Genomic DNA, 25,011 nt, shown 5'->3' on the forward strand with positions numbered 1-25,011 from the left:
CAGGTTGGAGTGGATAGCTAAGTGTTGGTGGTGTGGCTATTAGTCTCTTACTTCTGTGCATTTGTTAATATCTCTGAGCAGCTACAGCCTTGGATGGGTGTTTTGTAGAACAAATATCCATGAATCAACTGAGTGCTAGGCTGGGACTGAAGTGTCATATGACCAATTTACTCCCTGCACAGCATCTAAATTCTCCTCTCCTGGTAAGAACATGAGAGCTAGGATCAAGCCATGACGAGCTGGAGTTCTCAGCCACAAGCGAATGAACGATTTCTGCCCTGCCTCCCTACTAGGTACATTCTCTGAAGGGGCAGCCGTAGGATCCTGTGGACACACCTCTCTGCTCCCATATGAGCTGTACCAGCACTTGGCTTGTAAAAGTAACCTGTGAGGAGAAAGGTGTTTGTGCGTTTTGCTTGATCATGGGTAAAGAAGCCCTGAGGGTTGTGGGGTTTGTTGTATATTGCAAATTCAGGTCTTGTTTATGAGTACTGGACTGGGACTCAGGAGAGCTGGGTTCTACTCTTGCTTTGCCTCTGGCCTGCTGGGTGACTTTAGGCAATCACTTTGCCTCAGTTTCCCCATCTGTAAAATGGGGATAATGATATTGACATCTCTTGTAAAACACTTTGAGATATGCTGATGGAAAGTGCTAAATAAGAACGAGCCATTATTATTATTACCCTGTATCTCCTAAGACTAGATGACTAGAACACAGGATACCAAGAAGAATCATGCAAGTGAAACCTGATTAATTGAGGGGGGGAAAGGGATTCTTAGACTGTTGAACATTTTTTATTTAACTCAAGTACCTGAGAAACACTGGACAGAAAAGATGTCTTTGGTAAAGATTCAGCACCCTACCCCTCCCGTAAAGGACTGAGAGAGCTCCTGAGCCACATTTTGAGAACTCTCAGGAGTCCTCCAGAAAAACCAGGGAAGACCAGACTTGATATTCTTAGTGCAAAAGCACAGAAAGAAAAGGCAGTGTAAAGGAAAATAAACCTTTCAGCTCTCTTTATCCAACAGAAAGAAGCAACAGAGCCCAAACCCATCATTTGCCTTTGCAGATCAGCTTCGTGAGGGGATGGCTTTGAGCTGAGAAATCTTATGATCCATAATCCTTTTCACTTGACAGGATTGTTTTCCTCTGTGATGTCTATTTCTAATGCCTTTATCTATTTGTAATATCCTCTGAATGTGATCTCTCGCTACAGTATTATTTAATTTTTGCTGTGGATCCTGTTTCCTGTCAGTCTGCCAAAGATCCTTATCTTTATTCCCCTTTATCTTCCTCTCATCCTCAGAGTTCAAACTTTAGTTAACCATCCTTCTGACCAAGAGAGACCAGAAAGTAGTCCCTTAGGAGCCCACCTGTATCATTTCTTATGACTCAAGCCCAGGGCCGTCCCTAGCCATTTGGGTGCCCTACGCAGCCCCCCCATGGGGGGGCTGTGTGGGGCCCCAGGCCTCCCCCCCCCCAGGGTCTGGGAGGCAGGAGCTGTGGGGGGCTACTTCGGGGGCCCCACAGGCCCAGAGTGGCCCAGTGGATTAGCGGGGGGCTGGGAGCAGCCTGCTCCGCTTCCCTCACCCTGGCCCCAGCCGTGTCGCTCAGGGGAGGGGGCTTGGGGGAAGGGATCCCCCCCACACTCACTGGCAGCGGCGGGAAGCGGAGCAGCCCGGCCCCAGCCCACTCTACTCCGCCAGCTCCCAGCCGCGGCGCTCCGCTTCCTGCTGCCGGTGACACCCGGGGGCGGTCCTTTTCCCAACCCGAGCGACATGGCTGGGGCAAGGGAAGCAGAACAGGCTGGGGCCGCGTTGCTCCACTTCCCCCCGCCAGTGAGTGCTGGGGGCGATCCTTTCCCCGCAGTCACCGGCGGCGGGAAGCGGAGCGCTGCGGAGTGGAGCGGGCTGGGGCCAGGTTGCTGCGCTTCCCACCACTGCCAGTGAGTGCGGGGTCGCTGGGGGAAGAGGTGGAATGGGGGCGGGCTGCCGGGGGCAGAGCCGGGGGGAGGGTAAGAGGCAGGGTAGAGGGAGCTGTCCTGGGCCCCACACACACCGTAGGGACGGCCTTGCCCCTTGCAGTGGGCGCAACCTGTGAGGAGGCCGGCCGAGGGATAGGGCTGGTCGCTGGGGCTGGTGCTGCTGTGTATGCAGCACGCAGCTGCCTAGGTCACCATGAAATTTGGGGCAATTTGGTGCCCCAAATTTCATGGTGCTCTACACAGCTACGGATGCTGCGTATACCTAAGGACAGCCCTGCTCAAGCCATTCTCTGTCTGGCCCTTGGGCTTGAGCAGTGTTGCCAACTCGTCAGGATTTTATCGCAGATCATTAAATATTTGGTGTTTTTTCGTAAATCTCCAGCTCCTGGGGTCATGTGATTACCAATCAAATGCAGGTTTCCTACATGGTAACACAGAGCACTGTCTATAGGCAATTAGTCCAGCTCCGTATAATATATTACTGTTTGCTGAGTGAACAAACCTGATACAGTAGTTAAAATAATACAATAGTATCATTTATAAGCCCCTGTTTTCATTTGCTCTAACTTTCTGGACATTCCCCCACCCCAAATCCTCCATGTTTAGTCTCAGCTGAAAGTTGTTTTTTTTTTTAATGGAAGCTTTGAAGAAAAACTTTGCTGGGACAGTTGAAAAAATAACTTTTTCAACTTTTAACTGCCACAGTGTTTTTCACACAACTCCAAAAATGGCTGACCCTTGAACCGTGAACCTTGGCATGCAAAGAGTGTTTGTTCTGGAGACTGCCCATGACCAGGTTCAGAAAAAGTGGGTGAATAAGAGTTATAAGCCATTGAAAAATCACTTCTGAGCATATTCAGTGGCCATCAAATGAATTTATTTTGGTGGGACCCAGTGAAGCCCCACCTCTTTCTGACATGGCAATGACATGGTCTCTGATCACAGACCCAGTAGGATGGGCTGCTGTGGGGACAATTAGCATGGACAGTCCCACTCAGCATGCTGCAGACCCCTAGAAAAGCTGCCTTAAGGTGACCTGCAAAGGTGGGGATGGGGGGAATTGGTTTGTATCCTCTTTTGGGTCGCTGGGATTCACCGTACTCCCGGTTTGGCTGGTGTTACTGTTTCACAAGGTCTGCAGCTGTAATGGGCTCCTGCAATCCAGACTGCACCTGACTTTCTAATGTAAAGCAGAAAAAAAATCTTACTATCCCTCCTTTCCCCCTTCCTCCCCCCAAAATCAAACCAACCAACCAAAACCCTCCAGGTTTCCAAAAAATGAACCCTTTCAGGTCACCTTTATACATTAGAAAGAAGAAAAAAAGTGCAAGTAACTCCTACTTATTAATCCACCAGTCACCACTAAGGATGGCTTCCAGCCGCACCATGTGATTAAAACTCAGTTACTTTGCATCATTCCGGCACTTTCAAAGGAGACTATGGTGACTGTGCACCCAGCTCCCACTGAAATTAAGTGAGATTTGGGCCTCTAACCTTTGAAAAATCCCACCCGAAGTGTTCCCCCCACTTCCCAGGTCATGCTTTACATAACCATTTAAGCAGGCTGTCTTCTGGCTTTGCACTATCAATGGACAGGATATAGTCAAAATTCAAACAGGAGAAATACTGAATTTAACATCATAAACCCAGATACCAAAAAGACAGTCAGTTGGAGAGGTGTCCACACTAAATAAGTTGTGTTAAAATAAAAAAGGGCTATTTTCCAACTATCAGATTAATTAAATGCAAAACCAAAAAACCCTACAGTCATGCAATAGTAAATGTAGTTTATGCAACTGGCATGTATTTTTTTAAGGTAATACAGCTACCTTGTTTTTTACCATGCTTCTCTCTTCCAACAAAGACGCACCTAACCTCTGGGTAATGTAGTGCAACAGGTACTTGATATACTGTTATTTTTTGTTTGTATTATTGTAACACTTAGAAGCACCAGTCATGGACCGGAACCCATTGTGCCAGATGAGGCTCAAATGAACAAAAAGACAGTCAAGTATTAGAACTGTCACTACAAGGAGGGCCCAAAATGTTTTCAATGATCCAGCACCCATTGAAATTAATCAGTACACCTCTACCCCATATAACGCTGTCCTCGGGAGCCAAAAAATCTTACTGCGTTATAGGTGAAACCGCGTTATATCGAACTTGCTTTGATCTGCCGGAGCGCACAGCCCCTCCCCCCCCACCCCGGAGCACTGCTTTATCGCGTTATATCCGAATTTGTGTTATTTCGGGTCGTGTTATATCGGGGTAGAGGTGTATTTCCACTGACTGCAGGGAAGTCAGATCAGGCAATTGCACGTGTTACTGTGTCCCATTAGGGACAGCAGAAATTTTGAAAAATCAGGGAATGCAAAGGTTAAGGTTCCAGAAGCAGGGTTAACTCAGCCCCTTGCCGGGTATGTGTTGTCCTTCTTGGTTTTGTGCAGCTATTGTTTGATGTTAAATGTATCCCATAAAATGGAAATTATTACTAAACAGTGTAGGCTTCCTTTAATGCCTCTAATGGTACTAACCATCCTGGCTATCTTAGCACCTTCTTTCTTGAGTCCTATGCTGACTAGACTTGCCACCTGACCAGGTTTTCCCAGGGTTGTCCCCTTTTGGAGGTAGCTGTCCCAGGCAATCTGTAAGGGTGGTCAGTACACACTGCCACCTGTCCAGTGTTATCGGCTCAGGCTCATCCCAGATGTCCCAGGTTTCTGCATCTCAGAGGTGGCACCCTGGTTTTAGGTAGAGAAGGGCTCAGCTGAAAACTTTGGCCCCCTATTCTGCAGTCAGATCTACACAGATGGACCCTTAAACCTGCCTGGAGTCCCAGTGAAGTCAGTGTAGCTCTGCCCAGGTGCAAGAGCCTTCTGCATGGATCCAATTGCAGGGCCAGGGCCTTTGTATCCTGATCTGAATCACCCCAAATACCAGGAGGATGTTTAGAGTTGGGATTTGGGATCAGACCCACCCACTCCAATCTTAGGGATTCCTCCATCCCTTCTTAAGTCAGCAGAGTCTGCTTTCCCTTTGGTGATCCAGGGGACTGGAAGCTCCTCCCCCACTGTAGCCATCAGCCCCTTCCTCCCCACTTTTGAACCACAGCTGAACACGGACCGTTTTCAGAGGATTTTATTATTACGGCTACTGGTGCGACCACATTTGGAATCGTTTCGCTTCCCTTTTTTCATACTTAGGATCTCTCCACTGTTTTATAATACAGATTTTATTGGAATGATAAAATAGGACAGCGGGACAAACATGTAGAGTTACATGCAGTTTTCGGGGTTCCAGAGGGAAGATCAATCTCTCAAATTACCCAACCTAAATCAGAATAAAAATTAACATTTTTGGTCCTCCTGAAAGGAGGACCTTTAAAAAAACAAAAAACGGGGGTGAAGGGTGTATTATTGTGGTTCTGATTGTGTGTATGTGTATTTTGTAATATATTTATTATGGAATTATAGAAAAGATCTCCCTCCTGATCACATCAGTGAGGGTGAAGTGGGGAGGATGATGTGTTATTTAATTACAGAATGGGAGTTCCTGGAGGGGGGGGGGGTGCTGGCACGGGAATCTAAGCATTCAGAGCTCTTCCTCCCAGGATGGCAAAAGCGCATGTTATGGCACTCTAGTGACCCCATGTGGCTGTAAGGAATCGGCGCTAGCCTCCTCAGCTCAAAAGGTGGTCCCATTGCAGGGTGGGGACTGTCCAGGCGAGAAGAAAGTGGGAGAATACTAACACACTTGCCCCCATGTAGAATAATACCGGGAATAGGACCCACCCAGTGTGGAGAAGGCAGTGGATCCTTATCTGCAGGCTTTAGGATTCACCAAGAAGAAGGTTTCTCAGTTCTGCCATGGTTGCATTTACCACCATCCGCTTCAAGTGGATCTTACCTGTTAGTGGCAAAAAATAAAGCAACAGGAAGCCCAGACATGAACAGCTCAGACCCCCAGAGGGGCCGTTTTACTTGTGCTCCTTGGAGCAGGGAATTGTCCCAGGAGCTGTACCCTGTTTGTTGACTGACCGAAAGTAAGGCCCTCTGGGATGAGTAAATATTTGAAGTTAGGGATTAACTAGCCTCCACCAGTGCTCATGGCAGAAGAGTAGAGAGCTGTGATTCAAACTGGTCGGTCAGTAAGTGCTTCCAAAGTATTATACCCTGTTCGATTTAAGAGGGAGGCTTGTTTGGCAAATCCTGAATCTGGGGAGGGAAGAGGAGAGAGAGGACGTATGTGGGGAGGCTGATGATGGAACAAAGGGAACTAGCGGAACCGTTAGGATGGACTTTAACGATCCACTACTTTTGGTTTGCACTCCAGCTGAGGAGCAAGTCAGCCTTTCAGATGGGCTCCGGCTGCCTGGAAAACGAAGGAGGGAACAGTCTGACCCGCTGCCTAGCTAGAAATTCCTCCATCTCGGGGAGTGCATTGGGCCCTGCCAGGGCGTGCGCTTTCATTCCTCCCTTTTAATCTCCTAGGTGTGCCGTTCTGCACTATGTGGAGGCTCTGTACTCTGTGTGTGTTGGTGGCTGCCTGCTCTGTGCACCATGGACACGGAGCTTCAGGTAAGTTCCACTCTGAGTTTCTCCTTTGGTGCTATCCTGGTGCAGCTACCATTGTGGTATCCATGGGGAGAGCACTGTCGCAGACAGGCCACTGCATTGCTGCCATCCTGTCTAATCCTGCCCAGAGCAGGCTGAGATGACGTGGCAGTTAAAACCCTGAGTCCAGCATATGCTGCTCTCCCCACCACTGGCTGTGGTGGAGCTACCCCAGGGACAGTGCAGCGGCCCAGTGATTGGTAATGCTGACAGAACAACTATCCTAGTGCAAGGAGTCCTCACAGGGTCAGATAAGGCTCATCCTGATGATAAAGTAATGTCCTTCTGTGAGGGAACCCTGTCGGATTTCAGCCAGTGCCCTACTTCAGACTCTTCCCAACCAGAAACCTAACACTTCACACAGAGAGGACACCCGATGTAGAGAAACCAGTGTATGGCCCATGGAAAGCCATGTGAGAACATGGAGGAGTCATGCCTGCTGCCTCTGTAATACAAGTATAGGGTATGTCTACACAGCAACTAAATATGCATGACTGGCCCAGGCCAACTGATTGGGGTTCATGGCTTGGGCTGCGGGGCTGTTTCATTGCTCCAGGACCCTGTGAGGTGGGAGGGGACTCCAGCCCAAGCCTGGAAGTCTAAACAGCAATGAAACAGCCCTGCAGCCCAACCCCCACGAGTCTGAATCAGCTGGCACAGGCCAGCCGCTGTTTTTTCTCTGCTTTGTAGACATACCCATGTTGACCAGTGTGTCTTCACTTCCTGGCAGGTTAGTAAGCACAGCCCCACTCCTTCCCCACGTACTATGCAAGACACACCCACCCAGCAATACATGGCTGCTCAGACCCTACTGGGAGGCCCCATGGCAATCAAGCCCCTACCTCCGCTGCATCTCCCAGACTCCTGCAAAAGAAAGTGCTAAGGTCCCTTTTCTGTTCTATCACACAGATGTACAAGCCTACCACCCACCTGCCTGCTTAACTTCCCAGGCCTCTCCATTACCCAGCTCTCTCCCCATGTGTCCCACATGCCTTGTGACCCTGACTGTCTGAGAGGAGGTGGGAGGGATGGCTTGGCCTCACGGTCTGGTAGTATTTCCTGCCTCTGAAACCAGGCTTAAAGCACTCCTATCTCAGCTTCTTACTAGAGAAACAAGGCTGGGGGAGGTAATATCTGTTATTGGACCTTTGGTTGGTGAGGGAGAGAAGCTTTCGAGCTACACAGAGCTCTTCTTCATGCTGTTGTCTTCAGGACCCGAAGAAGAGCTCTGTGTAGCTCGAAAGTGTGTCTCTTTCACCATCAGAAGTTGGTCCAATAAAAGATATTAACTCACCTGCCTTGTCTCTCTAATATCCTGAGACCAGCACAGCGACCACAACATTGTCAGCTTCTTACTGTGAGGCAAATACAAAAAAGAATTGTTTAGTTCAAACAAGCAAGCAAACCGACTGCAACACAACATCAAATAGGAATAGACCCCAGGCCTCTTGCCTCCTGGAGACCCTCCAGCCAAAGGAAGCTGTGCTTCTTGCAATATGCTCCAGGCCACCAGAGTCAGTTGGACAGTGCTCCGGCATGGCGTCTGCAATGGGTGGGTGCAGCCCTGTGCCTCACAGCACATTCGCAGCAATTTGTGCAGGAGTGAACTCTCTTAAAACATCCACTGGAACAAGCCAAACCTGTGAACAGGTGAAAATGGAGGGGTACCAGCCCCAGGAAGCTGTGCCAGGCATTGTGGGAAAGGTGCAACAGGCTGAAGGCCCTGCAATACTTGTAAGGCAGTACTGTGTATTGACATGGGGCAGAACTATACCCAAAACAGACTAATTAGTGTGACTCCACAGCACTTGCTAATTTCACCGTGCAATCCCAGTGGTTCCATTACCAATGATTCAGTTCTCTAATGGAAATGCAGCCTCTGTGTCTCAAACCCAGACACACCACGGGCCTGTCCTTCAGTCTGCTGCCCACCTGAACGTGTTCTCAGGAAACTTCACAGATTCTATGTCCCTCTGGCTTTTTGGGTGTCCAGATTCAGACCTTCTGTGCCTGACATTTAGAGGTGCTTCTGTGGTCTTGGGCACCTCTAAAAATCAGGCAGAAGGTGCCTTAAGCTGGAGATAATAAATAAGTGAATATCTCTGAAAGGGGCTGCAAACTAAGATTCGGTGCCACGCATGAGCCCCATGTTGGTTCTCCTCTCTCGGCTTCAAGTATTTTACAGCAGCAAAGATGCAAACCAAATCCTGAAAATCCAGAAGCGGGCAAACTCTTTTCTGGAGGAGCTCAAGCCAGGCTCTGTGGAGCGAGAATGTAATGAGGAGCAGTGTGATTTGGAGGAGGCCCATGAGATATTTGAAACCAGGGAAGCAACTGTAAGTCGTTCCCCTAAAGCTGGACGTGAGAATGAATTAACCAGTGAAATGTTGATTTTGGGAATGTATTCACGTCAGGAGCATAATGAGAGCTTCCCTTAAATATCCCTCCTCTCTCTTAGGGCCAGAGCCCCTGCTTGTGTGAATGTGCAGCACTCCACTGATGTCAAGGGAGCTGTGTCGTTTTACACCAGCAGAGGATCTGGCCCTTAGTCTCTATTTATTCCTCGCGGTTCTGGTTGTAAAAACCAAAGCCAGCCCTGTCTCTCCTGTGTGTGCTGGTAGGTCTCCCCTGGCCACTGTAGCCTTTTCCTGTCTGCCTCCTGCCCCAGCTCTCCCACAGCCAGCCTGTCCTAAAACCATCTTCCTCTCCCCTGCCAGCCCGAGGCTCGGAGCCACTTTGCCCCTGCTTGACTCCCTCCATTGGCATCTTGACTATTACCACAGCACATTCAGGCTCCTTCTCCTCCCCTAGGAGGCCTCTGGAATCTTGCCCCACTGACATCTCGCTGTCACTTCCCTCTGAACTTTTCCTCTTTGCCCATTCCCAGCTTCTACAGTCATCTGGCAGCCTCTGCCAGGCGCCATCCCCTCTCTCCTCTTTCAAATCCCTTCTGACAGCCCCCTTTTATTTAAATCACTTTCTCCTTCCATGTGCTCCTCTTTCCTGCACTATTCACCTCATCCAGGGTTCAGCGTATTGTCTTTCTACTATGGTAAACTCTCTGGGGCAGAGACTGCCTCTGGCCATGTGAATGCCTGGCAGCGAGCACGGTGAGGCGCACATCTCAGTGTGCCGGTGAGCTTTATTGGCAATAACACAAGGGAGACTGTATGGTAACAACATGTGGCCATTACCAAAGTGGGTGGGATTCGAGCCAATCACCTAGAAGAAAAGGCTTCACTGTCGTCTGTCTTTTTACCTGGCTGGGCACTGCTTGTAATTGTACACCAGAAATACAGGGGACTTACCCAGTCAGCGGTTGCCTACTGACAGCAAAGAAGCTGATGCAGATTGAGGGGAGGTAAGGGGCACAGCTGGGCCCATCACTGAGGCAGCTGGGTCCTCCCAGACCCACCAGGATCAACCCCTCTGGATCAGCAGAATCAAGCACACACTCAGGACCAGCCAGCACCAATGTCCCTGAGCTCTCAGCAGTATGTAAGATGTGTGTGCTGTGATGGGGGGTTGGCTGCTGTTGGGGGAGGGGGTCTGGGAAAAAGGCTGGTTGGGATTGTTGTGGTACAGTGTACTGGGCTGGCGAGTGGTTGGGGGCAGGTGGGGAGGTGTGATGAATGGAGGAGCGGGATCTGCACGAGGGAAGTGGTATGACCTGTGTTTGCAGCATCACATCCTAGCCTGCCACCCAGCCAGGTAATTGAGTCTTATTACTGCTGTGTCAAAGGGGAGGATACTACAACTATTAGCTGGAGACCTGAACGCCGTTGCCCCAAGGCAGAGAGACAGTTAAAGTTCATTCATTTGAACAGTCTGCTTCCAGCCCTAACCCTGTTTTTATTTCTACACAGCTAAACTTTTGGACTAAGTATGTTGGTAAGTAAGGAAAAGTTTCCGATTCCACTCCCCCTCCCTCCCACAGCGGGACCTCTGCATCCTTGCTGCCATGTACTGTATATTAATTCTCTCTACATCATTCGTTCCAGCTTTTACGCATTTGCAAAGTCTGTGTTCTCATGTCACAGTGTGTTTCCCCAGCTACTACATGGACTGTAGGGGCAGATTCCAAACACTTCTATGCCTGTTTCCATATCCTCTCCTAGAGCCAAGCCCCTGGTCAAAGTTGATGGGGGATCATTCCTAATCCTGGTGATTACTGTAGACCTCCCTGGTGCACACAAAGGATGAACTCCACCATTGCTCTCTAGTTCTAAGAAAACCAAGCCATGCCCCACTGCATTCAGTGCCTGCGTGCCCTCCTTCCTGCCCCCAGCACACACGCCCTACAGCTGTAACTCAGAACCCATCACATTGTCCTTGTGCCTTGGAGAACATCTAGAGCGACACATACAACTGGCAAAAAAAGCACCATAAAGATATCGAGCTCACAACACCCAGTTGCTGAGCTGATGTGGGGTGGTTGGGACTGAAGAGGTCAGATGTAGGGTTCATGATCTGGGTTTCCTTGCATGTGTATTTCAGATGGAGATCAGTGTTTATCCAATCCTTGTTTCAATGGGACCTGTCTGGACAATATTGGACGATTTAACTGTATTTGTAACCAAGGCTGGGAGGGACGCCTGTGCCAACATGGTAACGCTGGCTTCAATCCACCATTTTAATATTAGAAATAAAACTGGGGGGAAGGGGCGGAAGTACCTCTGCCTGTATAGGGAAACCAACACTTATGTCATTGCAGAACCTGTCTGCTTCTGATGCTGTTTTTCTCTATTTCATGGCCTGCCAGTGGATTGTTTGTTTTCTAAAATAGCATAAAGCTGATCTGTAATCATGGGAGAGGTCTAAGTCTCTCGCCAATGAAAATATTCCTGTAAAACAGGGTCTGCCACAACTGCTAAAGCTGTCAGCAAAACAAGAAAGGATGGATTTTGTTTGCAAGATAGTGAAAAAACATCACAATCCAATACAGAGATGAGCGAATTCTGAGCTGAACTCTTTTAAAAGAGCTATTTTTCTTCCCCGGCAAACTGCTGACCAGTGTATGCAGTAGACTCATGCTCAATGGCAAGGAAGAGAATTATGAGACCTTCAGTCTACTACTTCCTGGCACACTCCTTGGTATCATGCCCCTGGCCTCTCCCTCAGCACTCCCAGTGGCTAGCCCCATTTTCAATCTGCCACTCAAACACCACAAAGTCAGAAGCAGAAGCTGGAATCCCAAATCCATCAACTGCTGTTCCCTCAAATCAAGGCACAGGACAATTCCCTCTCACAGTGCACCTATTCCAATTTCAAAGCGGAACGTCAAGTCCCGCTCAGACCTTACCATCAGGTGACTCCTAGACCTTCTAACCTTGCATCTCTTTTCCCCTCCTCTGTTTCCCAGAGGCTAACTACACCAACTGCTCCACTTACAATGGGGGATGTGAACATTTCTGTCATGAGGATCCGAAGCAGAGCCAGCGCCGCTATTGCAGCTGTGCCTCAGGGTATCAGCTGATGGACGACCATTCCAAGTGCGAGCCCGTTGGTAAGAAGGAAGGGTGGGGTGGGAGGACACCCAAAATTCCAATTTTATACAGTGTTCTTCAAACAAGAGAACAGGGGACACACTTCTTTTCTGAAATGTGAGAACCATATGCAACACGGTTTCTAATAGTTCCAATGCATCTATCCCATGCAGAGTGATTTTCTGCTTGGGATTTTTCCACTTCTTCGAGTGATGGTCCCTATTGTATTCCACCAAGGGTTATACACATGCACCATGTGTCCAGAGCCAGAGATTTGGAAAGTAGTAGTGTCCATTGATCCACGCATGCACCCTTGCTCTGCCTCGTGGTTTCGTCGGAGGTGATAAAGGGCGGGATATACCGTCCATGCCCTCAGTTCCTTCTCACCGCTGCATAGTCCGAGTCAGAGCCTCTCCTGTTCTCTCATCTCTTGTGATGCGCTTTCTAAAACACAGAAAAAAGACTCTTTTTTACTTCTATATGCTTAGTATTCTTGTTGTTTTGCAGTAGATTAGTGATAGTTTTCAGGATTTTGGGATGCCGTTTTAAAGGTCTCCCACTTCCCCCCCACCCTGCCCAGCACCCAGGCCTGGGTACTGGATTACGCTGAAGATACCAGGGTTCAAGATCTGCTCCTCCTGCCCTCGTTCATTCTCAGTCAGTGACGAGCACCAATGCTGCCTTTACTGCTTGAGAGAAGCCCACATTGCATCCAGGTGCAGTGTCTGCCTCTCCTTCCCAAACCGTATTCGGGAAGGCCGGGCTCTCCACCTCAAGAAGCACTTTGTGGAAATCACCATGAGGCCACAGTCGGATCCAGACTGGGGAACTCCCCCATACATCAGCCTGAGCAGTCGAGGAGCACACCTCCTACCGCAGAGACCCAGTCTGGTTCCGTTGGTACCAGTGCTATGGACCCCATGCCGGGACCTAGTCATGAGGCAAAGAAGTATGTGCATAAGCATGGCAGTAAATCTTCCTCCACGCCCAGGAAGGACACTGCCCCATCCACAAGTTCCAGCCACAGAAAATGGCATGTTCCAAATCTCACAAGAATAACAAGAAGTTGCACAGAATGCTAGTCCTGTCCACAAAGCCATGTACCCCTTCCAGATCGGCACCGCTGAAGTCAAAGGAACCTTCAGTTCAAAGGCAGTCCTCTGTTCTGGCTCCAGTTCTGACTGCGGAGCACATACCGTTGATGCACGGGATGCTTGAGTTGGCCCCTGAGCCTCATGAACTCTTGGCTTTGGAGGAAGTGACGTTTCCACATCTTCAGGTTCAGTCACCACCTAAGGGGGTGGGCTGTCCTACCTTGGACTTACCTCCTTTGGGCTGTGTTCCCACCCACTTCCCTACAGTTCCGCGATTCGAACCAGGCTCTGACTTTTCGGCATCGGAGGAGTCAGACAAAGCGCATAGTCCGCCCCTCCCGTACCAATGTTTCTGACAACTCAGTGGCAGTGTCCTTCCTATCCCCAGCAAAGAAGTCCATTGGTACACCACTCCTTGGGGCCCTCCACAACAACCATCAAATCTGCCTTGTTGGCCATACTGGGGGTCCCAGCCCCAGTACCTACCTTCAGAACCTTCCCACTCAGCTTGAAAGGAGTCCCCCATCTCGCCTGTTCAACCATCATTGAGCAGGTGCTCAGAACTCCAATACTGGGAGGAAGAACCGCTTAGTCCAACTCCGACAGTACCACCAGAACCGGAGCAGTTCCCTTCCTCGTCCCTGGATGCCACAGTGTCTTCAGCTCCCTCCTTGTCCCCAGACTATCACCAGTTCCAGGACCTGTTACACAAGATGGCTGAACACCTCTACATCCCGCTGGAGGAGATACAGGACAAACAGCACCAGCTGCTTGACATCTTGCATGCTTCAGTACCGACCAGAGTAACTGGCCATTCTGCAACCAGCCCAGACTATCTGGCACACTCCAGCCACTTGTGCACTCACCCCCAAGGGGGCAAAGAAGAGGTACTATGTACCTGTGAAGAGGTCTGAGTTTCTGTTCTCTCACCTCCCACCCAATTCCCTCGTCATACAGGTGGCAACAACACCCATGCTCTACCCTGGCAGACAAAGAGGGCAAGTGACTGGATCGTCTGGATCACAATGTCTTCTCCTCTGCCAGCCTACAATTTGGAATCTCAAATTACTTGGATCTATTCACTAAATATTATTTCCTTACTACGGCAAGTTGGTGGATTTTGCAGACAAGCTTCCTCCAGGCTATCTTACAGGAGGGGAAACTGGTCATGAAGATGACACTTCAGGCTGCAGTGGATGTGGCAAACACTTCTTCATGCACGATGGCTATGGGGATCGTCATGTGAAGGGCACGGTGGCTACTTCATCAGATTTCCCAGGGGAAGTCCAGCACACCATGGAGGACCTCCCTTTCGATGAGTCTCATCTCTTCAATGAGAAGACTGACGATTCCCCTCTACTCCCTAAAGGACTCCAGAGCCACTCTACAATCGCTGGGTATCTACACACCAGCACCCAAGCGCAAGTTCTACCACTTACCACCGACACAATGATTCAGAGCTTCTCAATCCTTCCATCAGCGGCCTAGTGAGCCTCCTCACTAATGACAGAGATTCCAACAGCCCCATCCTCTCAGTTCATCGTCACAGCCTTCAGCATCTCATACTCAGTCTTTGCAGAATTGATATTTCTGAGTGCATCTGGTGACCCACCAACCAACTTGCCTCTTGCCTTACACCCAGCCCACCCCCTTTGGGGGGCATCTAGCACTCTTCTCAACAGCATGGAGTTTGATAATAATGGACAAGTGGGTCCTGGATGTCATTCAACATGGTTATACGATTGAGTTCATGATGCTGCCTCACCTCAGTGATCACTCTTATGACAGTATCCTCACCCTAGAAGTGGACTCCCTACTCCAAAGGGAGTGATAAAACCTGTTCCTGTGACCTATTAGGGCACAAGGTTCTATTCCTTCTAGTTCCCAAGAAGAAGGGTGATCGGTGGAGACCGATCTTAGATCTCCGTCGTCTCAACCACTTCATACGCAAGCCAAAATTTCGTATGGTCACCCTAGCAGCCATCATACCTTCGCTAGAAAAAGACATGTGGTTTATGGCTCTCGATATGCAGGATGCTTACTTTCATGTAGATAGCCATCCTACCCACAAACATTTCTTGAGATTCACAGCAGGCCCTCAATAGTTCCAATACAGGGTTCTACCATTCAGACTCACCACTGCTCCACAGGCTTTCACTGAAGTTTTCTCTATGGTGGTGGCCCACCGTAAGCATCAAGTGGTTGTTATGTTACCTTATCTCAACAACTGGCAGATAGCAGTGTGATCCAAAAGAGGGCTCGAGCCTTGACCTCCATACTGCTCACACACCTCTCCTCCCTGTGGGTGAATGTAAACATAGAAAAATAGATTTTGGATCCTACACAGGCTATAGAATTCATTGGGGGCCTGCATCAATGCAGTCTTGGCACATGCCTACCTACTGGAGGAAAGGTTCCAGACCCTACAAGAACTGATTACCAAGGTGATCTCTGGTCCTGTTCCATCCAGGACTTACCTTTCCCTTCTTGGTGGCCTGCATGTACATTACTGCCTTCGCTCGTCTTCACTTTCACTGCCTGCAGCTATGGCTCCAGAAGGCCTATACTCCCATGCACCATACCATGGACTTCCTACTGACAGTTCCCCGAGGTTCTTTCCTGCCTCCAGTGGTGGAAGGACCCTGGTCAGGTCTGCACCGGGATATCCTTCCTCCTGTTCTCCCCAAGCACGACGATCATCACAGGCACATCACTCATTGGATGGGGCGCCCACATGGGTGAGCACATGATACAGGGGACTTGGAGTGCTCGGGAATCCAGGATGCACATTAACATCCTGGAACTTCGGGCAATGCGGAGAGCATGTTGCACATTTCTCCCATCCATTCACTCCCATCATGTTCTCATCATGTCAGACAACACCATGTCAGACAACACCACCGCCCTTTACTACATCAAGAAACAAGAGGGCACGAGGTCGTCAGCAGTCTGTGCAGAAGCTGTTGGTCTTCGGGATTGGTGTGTTCAGGGCTGGCTTTAGGGCGATTCACCCGATTCCCCCGAATCGGGCCCCGCCCCCCTAAGAGGGCCCCGCAACGTCCCTACGGACCCTCCGCCGCTGTGCCGCTGAAGGCACCGGCAGCCAATTGAGCTGCCGCCAAAGTCCTGCTGCTGTCTTCAGCAGCAGCTCTTTCTAATCGGGCCCCGCAGTGCCTAAAGCCGGCCCTGGGTGTGTTACCCACGAGACGCTGTTGTCGGCAGCATATCTTTCCAGGTCTCAGAACGTAATTGCAGACTCTCTCAGGAAGAAATTCATGGCTGACCACGAATGGGAGCACCATAACACCATGGCCACAGACATTTTCAACTACTGGAGGACTCTGACCAGGGACCTCTTCACCTCCAACACCAACAGCAAATGCACTGGAGGGCCAGGGGGGGCCTCGGCACCCTTTACCAAGACGATCCCCTAGTCATCCACTGGTTGGACCAGGTCAATTATACCTTTCCTCCCCTACTGCTCCTGCTGCATGTCCTACACTGGCATGTCCATGGCCATGATGGACTCTCCCTTTACCACGTTCCATAAGGACAAGGTTTCCCTGCGGTTGCATTCCAAATTTCTGCCAAAGGTTGTATCCTGCTTTCATCTCAACCATCCCATACATTTACCTGCTTTCTTCCCGAAGCCTCACACCTCAACGGAGGAACGGCACCTTCACTCCCTCGACATCCGCAGAGCCCTGGCCTTCTACTTGCAGAGGATAAGATCATTCAGGACATCCCCATGACTGTGTATTGCTCTAACAGAAGGGACTAAGAGGCAAGCGATTTCTACTCTGAGGATCTCTAAGTGGGTTTTGGGATGCATTATGCTCTGCTATCAGTTATTGGGACTGTCTCCACCCCTTGGGGTATGAGCCCATTCCACGAGAGTGCTAGCATCGACTATGGCCGCGCTTCATGACGTACCACTTACAGACATATGTGGGGGGGGGGGCCCTGTGGAGTTTGGTACGTATCTTCTCTTCCCATTATGCCTTAGTGTGAGACTGTGATGGATGCCTCGTTCGGCATGCCTGTTCTCCATTCCACGGTTCCATCATCTTCCTCCACTGTCCTCCTAACTAGGTACTGCTTGTTAATCACCCTCAGTGGAATACAATAGAGACCATCACTTGAAGAAGAGGAGGAGGTTACTTACCTGTAACTGGAGGTTCTTCGAGATGTGTAGTCCCTATCTGTATTTCAACCCCATCCACCTTCCCCACTGCTGCGGATCTGTTCAATTTACGGTGGAGAAGGAACTGAGGGCCCGGTCAGTCTGTCTCACCCTTTATCACCTCAGACAAAACCATAAGGTGGAGCAAGGGCACGTGCATGGACCAATGGATACTACAGCTTTCAAAATCTCTGGCTTCAGACACATGGCGCATGTGTATAATCCTCAGTGGTACACAGCTAGGGACCACACATCTTGAAGAACCTCCAGTTACAGGTAAATAACCTCCTTTTATTGGAATTAGAAATCAATCATGTATCTCTGTGTTAGGAATTTCCCCCAGAGTGAAACAATGAGGGAATGCAGAGAAGCCATTGCGAGCATCTCACAGAAGTAAGGAGACAGGGTGAGGGGTTTTTGGAACAGTAGTGAGTTGGAGAGTTTCTTGTTTAATAAGCTGACAGTGATTGTGTTGACCGCTTAAGACTGTAGAGGGAGTGGAGATTAAGGATAATCTAGGCATGGCACAATATCTAAACGAATATTTTGCATCGGTCTTTAATGAGGCTAATGAAGGGCTTAGGAATAATGGCAGCGTAACGGATGGGAATAAAGGAGGGGGGGTTGACATTACCGTATCCGAGGTAGAAGCCAAACTCGAACAGATTAACGGGACTAAATCGGGTGGACCGGATGATCTTCATCCGAGAATATTAAAGGAACTGGTGCGAGAAATTGCAAACCCGTTAGCGATAATTTTTAATGAATCTGTAAACTCGGGGGTGGTACCGTTTGACTGGAGAATAGCTAATGTGGTTCCTATTTTCAAGAAGGGGAAAAAAAGTGACCCAGGTAACTACAGGCCTGTTAGTTTAACATCTGTAATATGCAAGGTCTTGGAAAAAATTTTGAAGGAGAAAGTAGTTAAGGACCTTGAGGTCAATGGCAATTGGGACAAATTACAACATGGTTTTACGAAAGGTAGATCGTGCCAAACCAACCTGATCTCCTTCTTTGAGAAAGTAACAGATTTTTTAGATAAAGGAAATGTGGTGGATCTAATATACCTCGATTTCAGTAAAGCGTTTGATACGGTACCGCATGAGGAATTATTGGTTAAATTGGAAAAGATGGGGATCGATATGAAAATCCAGAGGTGGATAAATAACTGGTTAAAGGGGAGACTGCAGCGGGTCGTACTGAAAGGTGAACTGTCAGGTTGGAGGGAGGTTACCAGTGGAGTTCCTCAAGGTTCGGTTTTGGGTCCGATTTTATTTAATCTATTTATTACTGACCTCGGAACCAAATGTAGGAGTGGGCTGATAAAGTTTGCGGATGACACAAAGTTGGGAGGTATTGCCAATTCGGAGAAGGATCGGGATATCCTGCAGGGAGATTTGGATGACCTTGTAAACTGGAGTAATAGTAATAGGATGAAATTTAATAGTGAGAAGTGTAAGGTTATGCATTTAGGGATGACTAACAAGAATTTTAGTTATAAGCTGGGGACGCATCAGTTGGAAGTAACGGAAGAGGAGAAGGACCTCGGAGTCCTCGTTGATCGCAAGATGACTATGAGTCGGCAATGTGACGTGGCCGTGAAAAAAGCTAATGCGGTCTTGGGATGCATTAGGCGAGGTATTTCTAGTAGGGATAAGGAGGTGCTGGTTCCGTTATACAAGGCACTGGTGAGACCTCATTTGGAGTACTGTGTGCAGTTCTGGTCTCCCATGTTTAAAAAGGATGAATTCAAACTGGAACGGGTACAGAGAAGGGCCACTAGGATGATCCGAGGAATGGAAAACCTGTCTTATGAAAGGAGACTCAAGGAGCTCGGTTTGTTTACCTTAACCAAAAGAAGGCTGAGGGGGGATATGATTGCTCTCTTTAAATATATCAGAGGGATAAATACCAGGGAGGGAGAGGAATTATTTCAGCTCAGTACTAATGTGGACACGAGAACAAATGGATATAAACTGGCCGTCGGGAAGTTTAGGCTTGAAATTAGACGAAGGTTTCTAACCATCAGAGGGGTGAAGTTCTGGAACAGCCTTCCGAGGAAAACAGTGGGGGCGAAAGACCTCTCTGGCTTTAAGATTAAGCTTGATAAGTTTATGGAGGGGATGGTTTGATGGGATAACGTGATTTTAGTCAATAGGTCAATAACGTGCCATCGCTGGTAATTAGTAACAATGGTCAATGATGGGATATTAAAAGTTACTACAGAGAACTTTTTCCGGAGGGTCTGGCTGGAGAATCTTGCCCGCATGCTCGGGGTTCAGCTGATCGCCATATTTGGGATCGGGAAGGAATTTTCCTCCAGGGTAAATTGGCAGAGGCCCTGGAGGTTTTTCGCCTTCCTCCGCAGCATGGGGCAGGGGTCGCTTGCTGGAGGATTCTCTGCGACTTGAAGTCTTTAAATCATGATTTGGGGACTTCAACAGCTGAGTCAAGGGAGAGAATTATCCCAGGAGTGGGTGGGTCAGCTTTTGTGGCCTGCATCATGCGGGAGGTCAGACTAGATGATCATAATGGTCCCTTCTGACCTTAAAGTCTATGAGTCTATGAATTGTCTGGATTTTGCTGGTTGACCTCTTTTTGATGTATCTCTTGTAGTGGAGTTCCCCTGCGGAAGGGTGAAGGCAGATCACATGGAGCTCAAATCAGGTGTCCAAATTCGACTCATTGCAGGGAAAATGGGGAAAAAAGGAGACAGCCCCTGGCAGGTGAGGAATAAATAATCTTTCGTGGTGGAGCTTTCAGTCTGTACCCAGAACTGCTTCATATGCACAGTAAAGCACTTAGGTCACAAATGATGGCACGATTGCAAGCTAAACTTCCCCTTATTTTAGACTTTCCAAGGCCAAATCAAAAGTTGGAGAGCTGAAGCGAATGTAACTTTTGTTGTATTTTGTTAGCCTTAGCACTCTTTGCCAAGCTATATTTGTTCTTGCTAACCATTCCAATGCAAGCAGCATCATGATGTACCTGCCTGTGGTGTCCCACCAAGCTGGGGATGGCCACGTCTTGAACATATTGAATACCTCCTGCAGCATACTCTGGCTATCGTAGTACTATCATGGTCGCGTCTGAACGAAATCTTTGTTGGTTTAGGACAGCTTTGTTTTTATAAATGTAAACCAAGCCTTGCCAGGCATCAGTTAGAGTTACAGAGCATGCTTTAGTCTAACAGAACATACCAGACCTTTACAGAGCATGCTGGGGGCTCACAGAGGAAGGATCCACCGTATGGACCCTACCAGGGCATTAGAGAAAGTGCTTTTCAGCCAGCCCGAGTCTCATGTACACTAAGATCCCTTTACACCACTGTGGCAGCATAAAGAGCTCTTAGCATAAATGAGAATCAGCCCAAGACGTTTTGCTCACTTCAGGCACACAGTGGTTGTTGGGCTAAACCATCTCTTGCTTGAGCTAAGAATCTCCAAAACTCAGAAGGACCAGAATGCTTCCAACTGCTGGTCTGCAGCATCTCCTGAGCAGTGAGCCCAGCCAGTGAGAAACACGAAAACTGATTTAGATGGAATGCTCAAAACCCAAACCTTCATTCCACGTGGACTGTAGATATCTTGTTAGGATGCTTCTGTCCACCGAGCGAGGAACTTTGACCTCTGCTAATGTCACGTGCTCTGGTACCTGAAGGTGCAGTGTAGACTGCTGCACGCAGAAGGAATATATCATATCCTACGTGTCTGAGCTGGATCCTGTGGTGCCGTACTTCTCTATTTCTTTGTTTCAGACCATGCTGCTAGATGGCAAGGGAAAGTTTAAGTGCGGAGGTGTTCTCATCCATCCCTCCTGGGTTCTAACGGCAGCACACTGCGTTGAGGAGAAAGGGAGGTTCAAAGTAAGACTTGGTATGGAAAAAAGACCAGCTCCTGTGCTACCCTCTTTTAACATATTACATTCTAATTCAGGATCCTGAGGCTTGTCCTTTCGGGAGAAGGATGCCAGATTATAGAGGGAGCATGTCATTCTGCATATAGAACTGGGTTGGCTAGGAAGCCCGTCGGGCCTACCTGAGATTTAAAAAATATGTTGTTAAACCCATCTGATTTCATTTGAGCAGCTAAGAGCCTGACTATGAGCTAAGTGGGCTGATACATTGTGAGGACTCTTGTGTATCTTGGAAGTGAAGGGGAAGTAAAGTTCCCACACTGTAATCTGGGAACTGAGATGGGGGATCCCACACTCTGGAGGAGCTTGGATTGTGTTTCTACTCCCAACCCCTGTGTGCTTGCACCCCAACGGCAGGGCAGTGAGTCTGCACTCAGTGCCCCAGGGCTAATGAGAATGTTGCTGCTTAGGAAGCATCTCTAGATTCCTGAGCCCAAATCTGGAATAGGCCACGAGTACTAGAGGTGCAGAGGAGTCTTAATCTAGACCAAGTTGGGCATGCATCCACCTTGCAAAACTACCCAACAGGGTGGTGTACTTGGAAATCTCCGCTCAGGAGAGGGGTGGATTTGAAGTAGCCAGGGTGCTGCAGATTGAAGGCACAGGCAGATCGGTGTGGAGTGCCATGTACAGTACATTGCCATAGCCAGCACTGCTAGCCCTGCACATATACGAAGTATATGAAGCATGGGAAAATGTCCACCAAATTTACCCCTGAATTACCAAACAAAAACCACCACAAGCATTGTTCCCTTCACATTCAAATAAAACCCCTCTGGAGGAGCATTTTCTACCTATCTGCTCTGACAGCAAAGGGATAATACAGCCTCTGCCTCAGCTGCTTAGTCAGTGAAAATACTTTTTGTTAAGTGTGGTACAGAAGATACAGGTATGAAGTATCCCACTAAGGGAATCAATGGTGCCACTGCCCCAAAATCTGAGATGCCAGCATGGGCATTAATACCACTATGAGCATCTTTTCTGACCCACCACTCTGATCATGTCTTTGAGCCCCTTCACTGGCTCCCTTTTCTCCATTGCATCAAACGCAATCTTCTTGTCCGTTCCTTTAAGGCTCTTCACAGTTTGGGCCCTCCCTGCTCATCTGCTGTTGTATCTAATTGTGTTGCCCCTAGCCGCCTCCACTCTGTGCCAGCAGTGCAAACCTCTACCCCCAGTTTGTACACTTCTCTCACAAGCCCCTTCACTCTGTCTTCCATGTAGCCCTTTAGGTATGGAACTGTCCTCCTGGAATTGTCCATAAAGTCACTACCCGGGGTGATGAAGTTTCAAGTGGCCAATGGATGTGCAGCACAGTGACAATTGTAAAGTCTTAGGTGATCATGGATTTCTTACAATACAAATCCCAGCTTCTAGGATGGACTAGTCCAGGAAGTCAGTCCTAATGGCCTTTACGTCAGGGAGTTCAATCAATCAGCCACTAAACACCCGTCAAAGAACTTGTACAAGCATATTGCTTTTGCTGTGTTATAGGCATGTTCCCCCCAACTTTTATGCTGGGTCCCACAAAAGGACCCCCCAAGAAATTCTCTCCAGCTGTACAATTCCCATTGTAATATGGACACTCTAGAGCAACACTGAAGAGTTTCAGTGTCTTCATTCTGTTGATATATTTATGCAGTGCTGCATAATATGTGCACGATACTTTATAGGCAAATCAAAAGATGATGTCCCTGCCCTGTGGAGCAAGGAGTGGGAGGCCAGTTAAGTATAACCCTGTTAAAATAGAACAGGGTAACTTGAGCAAACTCATATTTAAAGAAAACAAGGACAAATCTGAGCGCTCAATGTATTTTAGTCCTAATGTGGTTTGATGCAGGGAGTGGGGCTGGAGGTCCAGGAGCCCAGTAACATCTCTCATCTCCTTCCTCATTGCTCTTTCAGGGGAATACCACCGTCTGCGGCATGAGGAAACGGAGGAAACCATTGTGGTTGACAAGCTAGTGAGCCATGAAAACTACAGCAAGGAGACCTCCGATAATGACATAGCCATGCTGCATCTGGCTCAGCCCATGATTTTCAACAAATTCGTGCTCCCTGTTTGTCTTCCCACCAAGAAACTGGCAGAGCAGGAGCTGACAGCGAATGGGAAGCAGATGGTGGTGACTGGCTGGGGGAGCAAAAGTGGTGACTCCTCGAATTACTCTGCTGTTCTGAGTTACATCGAAATCCCCATGGTCCCACAGAGTGAGTGTGCCCAAGCCATGAGGCATGACATCTCTGAGAACATGCTGTGTGCAGGGATTATTGGAGACAAGCAGGATGCCTGTGGTGGGGACAGTGGAGGCCCCATGATCACTAAGTTCAAGAACACTTGGTTCCTAGTGGGACTGGTGAGCTGGGGAGAAGGTTGTGGGAAACTGGAGAAGTTTGGAGTCTACACCAAAGTCAGCCAATACCTGGAGTGGATCCACCAGCAAATTAAAACAATGGACGTCTCATCTAAGGGCTGATTCTCATTAAGAGGAATTGGGACCACTGTGGCCATATGCTAGTGACAATACACAGTACAATGTGCTGTCATGTCTTCTGGTATTAAAGCTAGAGTATATAAAGCAAGACTATGTTAACTGTGTGCACTCTTTTCCTTGCTATTTTCCCCTTCTTAGGTAGTTATTTATTTGTAGGGGCACCAGTTGTGACTTAGGGCCCCAGTGTGCTAAGTATTATACAATTACGTGACAAAAAGATGGGACCTGACCCAAAGAATTTGCAATCTAAATATGAGACAAAATATATGATGTTATGCACCAGCCTGTAATTGACTTATCTAGTCACCTGAGCTGTTTGGGGGCTGAGGTGCAAGTTGAACAGTCCAGATGAACATAACAGTAGTTCACATTAAAGCAGTATAAGACTAAGGTGTTCAAGGCAGCATAGGGAAACTGGGGAACTGACTCCTATTAGGCTGGGCACCTAACCCCCTTGGGTTAGTTTTGAAAATCCCTAAATGTTACATTCCTAAAGTGTTTTCTTAAAATTAAAGTTTAAGTGGGAGTTTGTTTTTTTCACATGCCAGGTTAAGGGGAAATTATTTCAGTTTTAAAAGGCAAGATTTAAAAAGGTACTTTCTCACTAGGGAAACAGTAAACGATATCATAGATAACTCTATCATCGTTAACCCGGGTTACTGTTTCAGCCGTACGTGGCACATTTACTAGTTATTCATAATTTTCAGCTTGCTCCCTCATGGTCAATCCAGTCTTTCAACTCCGTGCTGCCATTATAACACTGCTGCATCCACTCGCTTATCCATGTCTTCTCCCAGTGTTTGCAGTTCGTGAGCTAAGTGAGACTTCCCCTCCGCAGGGCCGTAGCAACAAAGAACGTGGCCCCCTCCGAACATATGTCCGGGCGGGGCCCCTTACAATGCAGAAACTGGAATGCGGTATTTATTTTGCCACTTTTAGGGGCCCCCTTCCTTGCGGGGCCCCCTCCGGTCGGAGGGTACGGAGGGCGCTCGCTACGCCTCTGCCCCTCCGATTTAGTTACTTGCAAATTCAGGCCACGATGCCGCTCCCATTGAAGCCAATGGATGTTTTGCTGTTGACTCTAAAAGGAGTAGGAGAAGAGCTTTAATTCCTAACTTTTACAACACATCCAGATGAATGATGCACATGTGATTCCCTTGTCTCGCAATTATTGGACAAAACCACATGTATTTTGTTAATGTCCCTTCATTGGTATAGAGATTGCAACCAGTTCTGTTACTTT

At 48.4% G+C, this 25,011-nt stretch overlaps 1 protein-coding gene across 1 annotated transcript; it reads left to right on the top strand.

Annotated features, from left to right (window-relative positions):
- The first annotated feature begins 6,492 nt into the window (after window positions 1-6,492).
- On the top strand, window positions 6,493-23,750 carry LOC135883752 (vitamin K-dependent protein C-like). Its single transcript, XM_065410994.1, has 8 exons — window positions 6,493-6,562; window positions 8,774-8,934; window positions 10,465-10,489; window positions 11,096-11,206; window positions 11,961-12,104; window positions 19,978-20,087; window positions 21,119-21,236; window positions 23,182-23,750. Exons 1-8 carry the CDS (start codon window positions 6,493-6,495, stop codon window positions 23,748-23,750), a joined length of 1,308 nt encoding a protein of 435 aa, XP_065267066.1.
- Window positions 23,751-25,011: the final 1,261 nt, after the last annotated feature.

This window comes from Emys orbicularis, chromosome 9 (assembly GCF_028017835.1).
Source record: "Emys orbicularis isolate rEmyOrb1 chromosome 9, rEmyOrb1.hap1, whole genome shotgun sequence".
In the NCBI taxonomy this organism is placed as follows: domain Eukaryota; kingdom Metazoa; phylum Chordata; order Testudines; family Emydidae; genus Emys; species Emys orbicularis.